The following is a 10,413-nucleotide window of genomic DNA, read 5'->3' as shown; positions in this document are numbered from 1 at the left end:
CAAGGAACACAGCAGTATATTTGGGATGTTGTATGATATTCCAAAACTCCTCACTGTACCTGAAGAAGACCTACACCAGCAATGCAGGGCACTAGAGACAGTGTTGACACATGATGACTTGCGCGATATTGATGCTAGTGATTAGGTGATGAACTGGAAGCCCTTTCAAGATACATTAAAGTAGGATCAACTCCAAAGGCTGTTCTGGAATATATGTGCAAAATTAGATGACCATCCCCTTTCCAAATGCTTTTGTTGTTCTGCGCATACTTCTAACACTTCCTGTAACAGTTGCCAGTAGAGAACGCAGCTTCTCCCAAGCTGAAGGTAATAAAAACACACCTACGCTCCACAATGACACAGGAGAGGCTGGTCGGCCTTGCAGCCATCTCAGTAGAGCATGAACTGGGCCAGACTGTGGACCTTCAGGAAGCAGTTCAGATCTTTACTACCAAGAAGGCATGGAAAGCACCACTTTTTGATTATTCAAACAGATAAAAATGCCAGTGTTTACTATAAGGACAAGAAAAGTTACATTTGCTGTTCAGGCGTTTCAAAGTTAAGTCTCACTTAAAAGTTTTGAACAAGGCATTTTAAGTTGTTAGTTCTCCTTTAGCAGAGCAGTAGCATGAGAGGAGTAGAACTGGAAGAAGGCAGAATTGAGTCCTTTCAAAGTTTTGGCCCAAGCGAGGGGGTTTGGGGGCATCATTTGATTTCCCTGCCTCAGGCGCCAAAATGTTGTGGACTGGCCCTGATTAGTAGTCTTGCAGATCTTTGGCTCTGGTGATTGCTAACTGAATATGGGAATGTTACTTCTTACTCTGATGACTTGAAAGCAGAGCTTAAAGTATGGAGAAAAAAAAAGGGTATTCATGTTATGCTGCAGAACAGTTCTAAATTTGAACTGAATCCAGTATTTGGTAAAAATCAGAGAGATTTCTGTAGCACATATTCAGTCAGTTCCACCCATTAACTGTTTTCTCTTTTCCTTATTTTATTTCCATTAATTCATTCTGAGAATCTTGGCATCCTTCCTTCTTACTGAAGTGAAATATAAAACTTTATATAATAGTGCCTTGCTGGTCTGAACACTTTGTAATCCTCAATAAAATGGAGACATTTTAATATCACTGAGCAAACATTAAACAGCAGAATATTGCAATGAGCTCTCATTATTGGTATGATTTTAAAAAAAAGTCAAGCATAGTTATTAGGATACTGTGAACTGCTATTACAACAAACCCCCAAAATGACAAAATAAATAAAATACATTTTGTTATCATTACCCTGGATTTTTATTATTGTATTTTTAATTCACAAAATTCAGTAATTCAAAATGAAATATCCAGTCATTATTAATGAGGTTCTATCTAATAATGCCCAACAACTAATTTAAATATTAATTTTAATGAATTATATAAAAGAATTCTTAGATAAAAGAACATCTGTTGATGTTAAAATCATGATTTATGTGTTTTATCATTTGGTTTTTAAAACAGTATTTTGTCATTGGAGCTTTTTAATTTTTGGAACCTCTAATTTTTCTATAATTTTTTTATTAATGTGATCAAATATTAAATGTGATTACACAGTTCTGGAGCTCTAAGTCCTCTGTTATCCATGGAACAGATATAATATGGGTAGCAGCAGTTCAAGTTTCCTCACACTGCCACATCAGTACGTCTCAACCCTGACCTTGGAGGGACCATCTCTAGGGTTGAGTTCAGTTTTTTTGTTCATTCAGGCTAAACTTCATCAGTTGCACCACTGGCCATTCAGACAGCTGGAGTCTGATTTTAAATACTGGATATCAGCCAGACTGCAAATATAAAGAATTGATCTGGCTGTTGAGGAACAAGAGAGCTGCTTTTTCTCCTGTCCCTGCTACTGAGGAGCTGCCAGAGCTCCTCCATCTCTAATCTGTTTGTAAATATTATTTAAAGATTTGTGTAGACCTTGAATGAAACATTATGACAGAACATACTTTGAATATATAACTTATGATGTATGTAAATGCATTTGAGTTACAAATGAATGTTATTTTCTTTAGCTCCTTGGATAATTTACCCATTTACCCATACCCTACAGAATGGGTCAACTTTTGTATGAAAATTGAGTGGGGGGTAGAGGGGACCCTTTACAATTAATTCTGAAATACAGGGCCTCACCCTGCAAACATTTACTAGTAAGAATTGTAGTTACTTCCCTGACAAGTCACCCTATTACCATCAATATTGTTTGCAGGATCAAACCCAAGTTATTTTACCTGAAAATGCTATTGCATAAACTTCACCCTCCCTTTTTACCTGAATTCAAAACAAAACAAAACAAACCTGAAAAAAGTCCCCAATAACAGAGCTGATTTTTTGTAATAGCTTTTAAAAGCAAATTTAACTGTTAACTCTTTTTTTGTTGTTTTTGTAGATGACAGTCATGTCCCAGTCAAAGGATCTCAAGGATGACTTTCATAGTGACACGGTACTCTCCATTTTAAATGAACAGCGCATTCGGGGTATTTTATGTGATGTGACTATAATTGTGGAAGATACCAAATTTAAAGCCCACAGTAATGTACTAGCAGCTTCAAGCCTTTATTTCAAAAATATTTTTTGGAGTCATACGATCTGTATTTCTGGACATGTCCTGGAGTTAGATGATCTTAAGGCTGAAGTGTTTACTGAAATACTTAATTATATCTACAGTTCCACAGTAGTTGTTAAGAGACAGGAGACTGTAACAGACCTTGCAGCTGCAGGGAAAAAACTGGGAATATCGTTTCTGGAAGATCTTACAGACATTAATTTTTCAGATTCCCCCTGTCCGTATGCATTTTGTATAACTGAAAAAGGGGTAGTCAAAGAAGAAAAAAATGAAAAAAGACACGAAGATTCAGCTATCACAAACGGGCCAAGAATCACAAATGCTTTTTCAATTTTTGAAACTGAAAATAATAACAATTTGTTTTCTCCACTTGACTTGAGAGCAAGTTTTAAAAAGGTATCTGAGACACTTAAAGCAACCAATGTTGGCCTTGATAGGGATGATGTTGGAAAAGATGCTGAGCCAGCCAGTACGTTAGCTGAACACTCCTATGCAGTTTCTTCTGGAGGTGATGCTTTTCAAGGAACTCCTTTTTTAGAATGTGACAGCAGCCCTCTGTATAAAATGAGTGAAGACAATTATGAAACTATTCAGACAACACCTCTACTTCAACCAATAAAACAAGCATGTGGTACACCAAAGATGGCCTTTAAACCCCAGTGTACTGGTTTGGCTATAGCAAAAATATCAGCCCCCAGAGTAACCAATACAGAGGTTCAACAAGAAGCAGTTACAGATCAAGCAATTATTCCTTTCCCTCATGATAAGGCAGGAGACTTACTTTTTTCCACAGAAGAGGAAAGTAGATCTGCTAACATCCCTGGATCCATAGCAACTGTTATTCCACCTGTTTACAGATGTAATTGTTGTACCAGATCATTTGATGACAGAGCTTTACTCAGTACCCATCTTCAGCTTCACACAAATCATCAGGAACCTTTAATATGCAAATATTGCAGCAAACAATTTGCAAATCTTAATAGACTGGAGAATCATGAACAAGTCTGTAGGAGTTCAGGCAGCATACCTGTTCAGAGTGGAAATGAACAAAAAAATTTAGATAACTATACTACTACTGGTGAAAGAAATGGAAGCTCACATGGAAACACAGAGCCTCTGTTGTCTGAAAACAATATCACTGATTACTCCAGTGCAAACTGCACCTTGTCAGAAACAGATCACTTGGTTAAAGTTGTTGATGGACAGATATTATATACATGCATTGTTTGCAAACGTAGCTATGTAACATTGTCTAGCCTTCGAAGACATGCAAATGTGCATTCATGGAGAAGAACTTATCCTTGCCATTACTGCAACAAAGTGTTTGCATTAGCTGAATATCGTACCAGACATGAAATCTGGCACACAGGGGAAAGGCGTTATCAGTGCATTTTCTGCCTTGAGACTTTCATGACTTATTATATACTAAAAAATCATCAGAAATCTTTCCATGCAATTGACCATCGACTTGCAGTAAATAAAAAAACACCTAATGGAGGCTTAAAGCCTAGCATGTATCCTTACAAACTTTATAGGCTTTTACCTATGAAATGCAGAAGGCTACCTTATAAGTCCTACCAGAATTCTTCATTTGAAAATGTACAAGCAAGCAACCAAGTTAATGAAGCAACTTCTAGTACCTGCATTATTCAGAATTCTCTCAACTCTGAAATACCTTCGCTGAATTTTCAAAATAATATATTAACAAACAATACCACTATTTCCTTGAATACATCTTCATGCAATGATGCCACATCATCTATGAATATTCAGAATGTTTCACCTTGGGCAGTAGGAATGTTAAATTCTGACCTGCAAAGTGACTTTTTTACTGCAGAAAAATCAGTGCCCCAAGCTGCAAATGAACTTAGTTCTGGTTCTCAAGAGTGTGATTCCTCCGTTCTGTCTTTCAGTAATGTGAGTGAAAATTCAACCTCTGTTATTAACTATAGCAGCTCAGCACCCTCGGTTATAATGCACAGTAGTAGAGTCTCATCAGTAATAATGCACAGTAATGCAGTCATTTCTATGGGAAGCAGTAAGACAATATCCTCCAATAATATAGCCAGTCAGTCCATAAAAGATGACTGTAAATATGGGTCAGATAACTACGGCAAAGGCATTACTAAAGCAAAAACTATTAAAGAAAAAAAGAAAACACTTCTGTACAACAGAGGAGAAACACTCGAGGAGTTAGAGTATATTACTGAATCTGGAGGTTCATCTAACAAGACTATAGATACTGTTCAAGAATCAAGTAAAACCGAAACCTACATTGCAAAGCCTGCCTTACCTGGAACATCTACTGATAGTAATGTTGCTCCCCTTTGTCAAATAACAGTAAAAATTGGCAATGAGGCTATTGTAAAAAGACATATTTTAGGATCCAAACTGTTTTATAAAAGAGGAAGGTCTAAATGTGAATCTGAACAGGACAATCAGCCTCAGGAGACAGAAACAGAGAGAAAAGAAAGAAGCCCAGCTAGGCTTTGCAGATCAGAATGTATGGAACTTACTGAAATGTGCGATGATGTAAGTGATCAGGATTCCAATGACAAACCCTGGAGACCTTATTATAATTACAAACCAAAAAAGAAATCTAAACAGCTAAGAAAAATGAGAAAAGTCAAATGGCGGAAGAATCATGGAAAGAAGAACTCCAGTAGTGAAAGTGAAAATACGTGCAATAGAGAGTATGCACTTAGAAAAATTCCTGAAGAAAAGGGCATCAGTAAAGAAGGAAACACAGAAATGCCTAATCTTCATTGTGAGCTCTGTGAGCAAGAGAAATCTTCCACCGAAGAAATCCAGGAACCTATACATTGGCATGTACCTGCTTCAAAGCCTTATATTTGTGAATTATGCCAAAAGCAGTTCCAGAGCCCATCCACACTAAAAATGCACATGAGATGTCATACTGGAGAAAAGCCGTATACTTGTAAAACCTGTGGTAAGTGTTTTTCGGTTCCAGGAAACCTACAGAAACATGAACGTATTCACTTGGGTGTCAAGGATTTTGTCTGTCAATATTGTAGTAAGGCATTCACTTTAAATGAAACTCTCAAAATACATGAAAGAATACATACTGGAGAAAAACGCTACCACTGTCAATTCTGTTTACAGAGTTTTTTATATCTTTCTACCAAAAGGAATCATGAGCAAAGACATGTACATAAACACAATGGAAAAGGATACGCTTGTCTTCAGTGCCCCAAAATTTGCAAGACAGCAGCTGCTCTTGGAATGCACCAGAAGAAACATCTATTCAAAAGCCCAAGTCAACAGGATAGAAAAGAGTATTTGTGTAACGAAAGCTCTAAACATTTGGAAAATCAACATTTCATTGACTCAGATGGGAACGAAGTGAATAGTATACAGAGTATGACTCCAAAAGTTGTACTTTGAGTGACAGTTGTCAAAAACAAGAAAAGAGCCCTGGAGAAAAATGTATAGAAGCGTGGAATGCAAAGGAAACTCCAGATGCAGGCAGGTTCGAAAAATGAAGATAAGATTTCTTCATCCAAATAACTTTCATATATTAGTACAGTATATGCAAAAAAATACACTGCAACAGAAAAGCTAGGACTATTTGCAATAGTGTAAACATAGCATGAGGGAAAATAAAAGCCTGATCCAAAATAGTTCTGCAACAGTAAACGGTTGTAATACATACACAGAAGAAAATAGTAGGTCCAATCAAAACCTTTTTAATCGGAGTTACAAGTAACTAGCCACTGAACTGTCTTAAATGTACAATACCGTACTTGATTCTGAATCACTCTAGACATAATAAAGACCAAATATATAGGTTCAGAGTACATTCACTATGAAGAATTTGTGCTAAAGAAGATGATGTGATGCATTTATACTCAAACTTTCATGGTATTTTGTTTTATAAATGAAAAACAAAATTTAAAAGATCATGGCCTAATGTATACAGTATCTTAAGATAATCCGGTAAAGATAGAAAATGTTTATTGAATGTGAGTATGAAGTATAGTTCAGTTTTGGAAAACTTTTCTGTATCTCAAACCTTGGTTTATACTGTTGTATGATTATTACATTTTACATTATCTATATTCAATTTTACAATTACATTGATAAGCAGTTGGTATCTGAGTGTCAGTGAGGACTGGAAACCCTGATTCATGATACTCCTGTGGTATTCAATAAATGTTCATCTTAAATATTAAGTCTTCCAAGCTGCATTAGTCCTGGAAAGTCCATCTATCAACCGTATGTCAGGCCAATTAATCCAAGGGCAAGTCCAGATTTTTTGTTTTAGATGCCAAATGAAACACACTCCAGCTTCATGGTCAAGGAGTTGTGGAACTGTCCAGTATAAAGACCTTGTGTAAATACATTTCCCACCTTCCAGTGGCTGGGCAACTCTTTAATTTTTGGAACCATCTTGCTTCTCATTTCGGGATGCTTAGTCCATGAGAGTTCCTCCAGCTGGAATAATTTCACACATGCTATGAGCAGGAGTTGGACTAGTTCTTGGTCTTCAAATGAGTTGGCTAAAACCAACAAATAAAAATTACCCTTTTGTTTTGCTTTTTTGAGTGGTAGGCATGGGGAATATCTAGTTTCTTTGATCCATACGTCAATCAGGGCTTTTTAATTGCCTCTATACACTTTCATCCATACACACATTTGAGACAGTCCCCTGTGGAACTGGGGCATAGGCCAGTCTACTGTGCAGGAGGAGTGGCCTCCTGCCCTGGCAGGCTTTTTAATTTAGTGGGGATAGGGGCTTGCCCTTGCCCATGCCCACAATCCAGTTGCAGTTTCTTAGAGTATGGTGTAGTAACCATTGGGTCACATGCTGGCCCAATTCTCTCTCTGACAACTAAATAGAGAGCTAATCATATGGTTTGGGTTGCAGCATCTTTAAGGTTCTTCCATAGATGAAGAATGTGCATCCAGGGAAGAGTACCCCCCACCAAACTTTATACCATGAGCCTGATTTCTATATATATGCTGATCAGTCTTGGTAGAGATGCAGATTCTGTTTCAGTAAGAAAGGAGTAGTGTTCTGAGACTGTTAGAAAGGGAGTACAACTCCTCTCTGATTAAGGATTAGTCTCTGAGGCTGCATGCTCACAACCTGGCTCAGTGTTCTTCTCCGGACAGACAGCAGTCTTCTGTGGTGAACACAATTGCTGGATCCCACATGCTTCTAATCCCCTGGGTCTGATTAGAGCTGGGTTAGTGTTCTCAGCTCTGGGTCTCTGAGTTTTTCTCTCCAGGAACGTTTAATTTGTGGCAAGTTGGGTGTGAATCTACCCTGCACTCATCAGCGTGAATCTCTTGAAGTTGAGGATGACTGTCTTTCGTGGATTGTCCATTTCAAATTATCTGTGGGGCTGCTGATGGCTTGTAAGGCGTATTCTGGAGCTGCAGACTCTGCCATGTTTCCGAGCAGGGCAGGTGAACCTGGGATATTGGTTTGGGCCATAGCACAGTCTTTCTGTCGCTTCCATTTTTCTGTTACGTGTAGTTGCATCTGATTCTCAAAATGCTGAGTTCTCTGCCTCAAGCAGTTCCTCCATTGTTGTCAGTCCTGGGTTATGTGTTCCCACAAGTTGATGTCAATGTTGCATTTCCTCATATAAGCCTTGAGGATGTCCCTATAGCATTTTTTCTGCCCTCCTCTGGTGCATTTGCCTTGGTTGAATTGAGAGTAGATGATTTGTTTTTGACAGTCTGGAATCAGGCATCTGGACAACATAGCTTTCCCAGCGAAGTTGATGATAAATAACCATCACCTTGATGCTCGTAATATTGGCTTATGAGAGAACGCTCATGTTAGAGTGTCTATTATCCCATTTGATTCAGAGAATCTTATGCATACAGCATTGATACTTTTCCCATGCCTTACGATGTCTCCTATATGTTGTCCACATTTCAGCTTAATAAGGTGGATAGAGATCACAACAGCTTTATAGACCATGAGTTTGGTTTTGGTTCTGATGTTGCAATCTTGAAACACCCTCTTTCTCAGAAGACTAAAAGTTTGGCTTGCACATTTGAGCCGGCATTGGATTTCTTCGTCAATATCAGCTGTCTGTGAAAGGTGGCTTCCAAGGTATGGAATGTGTGCAACATTCTTTAAAGGGTTATTGTGGATCTGTGTTGCTGGTGATGGGAATTGTGCACCAGGAGCTTGCTGACGGAGGACCTTTGTCTTCTGCATGTTAAGCATCAGTCCCATTTTCTGATATGCTTCAGCAAAGATGTTGATGGTCACCTGAAGATCTATTTCTGAGTGAACACACACTACAGTGTTGTCAGCATACTGAAGCTCGATGACTGAAGTCAGCGATGTTTGAATTCTGGATTGGAAGCAGCTAAGGTTGAACAGCTTCCAATCCATTTGGTAGATTAGCTGCACTCCTACCAGGATCTTATCCGTGATCAAATAAAGCATAGCAGCAAGGAAGATGGAGAAGCACCAGGAGGGTAATGACACAGCCCTGATTGACACCTATCTTAACCTTAGAAGGAGCCATAGTAGACCCACTATGGAGGATCACTGCTTGTATGTCATCGTGAAGGAGATGAAGAATGGTGATAAATTTCAGTGGACAACCATACATCAGAAGGATTTCCCACAGTGCTTCCCTGTTAGGATTTCCCACAGTGCTTCCCTGAGTCAGAGTCTTCCGTCAGGTCAGTGAACGCCATGTATAGTGGTCTGTGGTGTTCTCTACATTTTCCGTGCAGCTGGCGAGCAGTGAAGATCATGTCATTAGTGCCTCTAGATGGTCTAAACCCACACTGAGATTCAGGAAGAATGTCTCTGGCAAGAGCAAGACGACGATTCAGGAGAAGTCTTGCAAGGACCTATCCTGCAGTTGCTAACAGAAAGATTCCTCTATAATTTCCAGTTGGATTTATCTCCAAAATGATGCAAACAGAAAATCAGCCCAGAGACACTCAAGGATCCAATAAAGCATGATCTCTTCCACCAATGCCTCAGCAAAAATACCTCGAACTAGCATGCCACAGACTAACTGTCCATGTGTACCCTGCTGACGCATATCAGACTGCACCAATTAATTGTTAATGTGCGTCAGCAGAGTCCACATAGACAGTTAATCTGTGACAGGCTAGTGCAGAGTAGATTCACACCTCAGCTTGTTGTGAACTAATTGTCGTGTAGATCAGCCCTAAGGTGCACTCCTAACTACAGACCCCCATGTCTGCCATTCTTCCTTGGGATGTGGGATGCTGCAGCCTGATCTGCCTTGAACCCTGAAGCCAGTGCCTCAGTACTCCCAACCCCTCAGTGGCTTATGTGTGTCCCCTCAGTGTGGGAGCTCTGAGCTTCTACAAAATGGCAGGCAAGCAAAAAAATACAGGCTTAGCAAAGAAATTTCTTAAGAAAGCACTAAAGAGTTACAGCACTCTACAAAATAAACAACCTTGAGATGCTCTCCTTTTAGCATGATCTAACCCCTTCTGTGAGCCTGAGATCTGAGCATTGTTTCAGGCGAGGCAGACACTCCTGCCTTCTCTCTTGCTCCAGCCTGGTCTTCTGGCTTGTGACAAAGGGAGCTGCCCCCCCCCCCCGTTAAATACAATTGTCCCTTTTTGCCCCTTGTTCTCCAACTGGGAAATTCCATCCTATTCCCCCAGTCAGGCTGCTGTGTAGCATCCAGTGTCCTGTGGGGATGGCTGGTAGTGCAGAGACTGTCAGCTGATGACCCTAGATTGCTAGATGATGGCTCCTCAGCCATAGTCATCCTCCAACAGCCAGAAGCCATATATATTCATTTGGTGACCCTTAGAACTCTATAAGGTCCT

The 10,413-nt window shown here is 39.3% G+C and overlaps 1 protein-coding gene across 2 annotated transcripts in view; it reads left to right on the top strand.

The window, feature by feature from the left end:
• Positions 1 to 9,228, top strand: part of ZBTB38 (zinc finger and BTB domain containing 38) — a 41,120-nt gene extending 31,892 nt beyond the window's left edge. For both annotated transcript variants that reach the window (XM_032765665.2, XM_032765666.2), the window contains one exon: positions 2,425 to 9,228. In XM_032765665.2, coding sequence (XP_032621556.1) covers positions 2,425 to 6,006 — 3,582 coding nt within the window. In that variant the 3' untranslated portion in view covers positions 6,007 to 9,228. The remainder of the gene's footprint in view (positions 1 to 2,424) is intronic.
• Positions 9,229 to 10,413: the final 1,185 nt, after the last annotated feature.

The sequence above is a fragment of the Chelonoidis abingdonii genome, chromosome 8, assembly GCF_003597395.2.
Source record: "Chelonoidis abingdonii isolate Lonesome George chromosome 8, CheloAbing_2.0, whole genome shotgun sequence".
Lineage (NCBI taxonomy): Eukaryota > Metazoa > Chordata > Testudines > Testudinidae > Chelonoidis > Chelonoidis abingdonii.
This window is presented reverse-complemented; position numbering and strand designations above follow the sequence as displayed.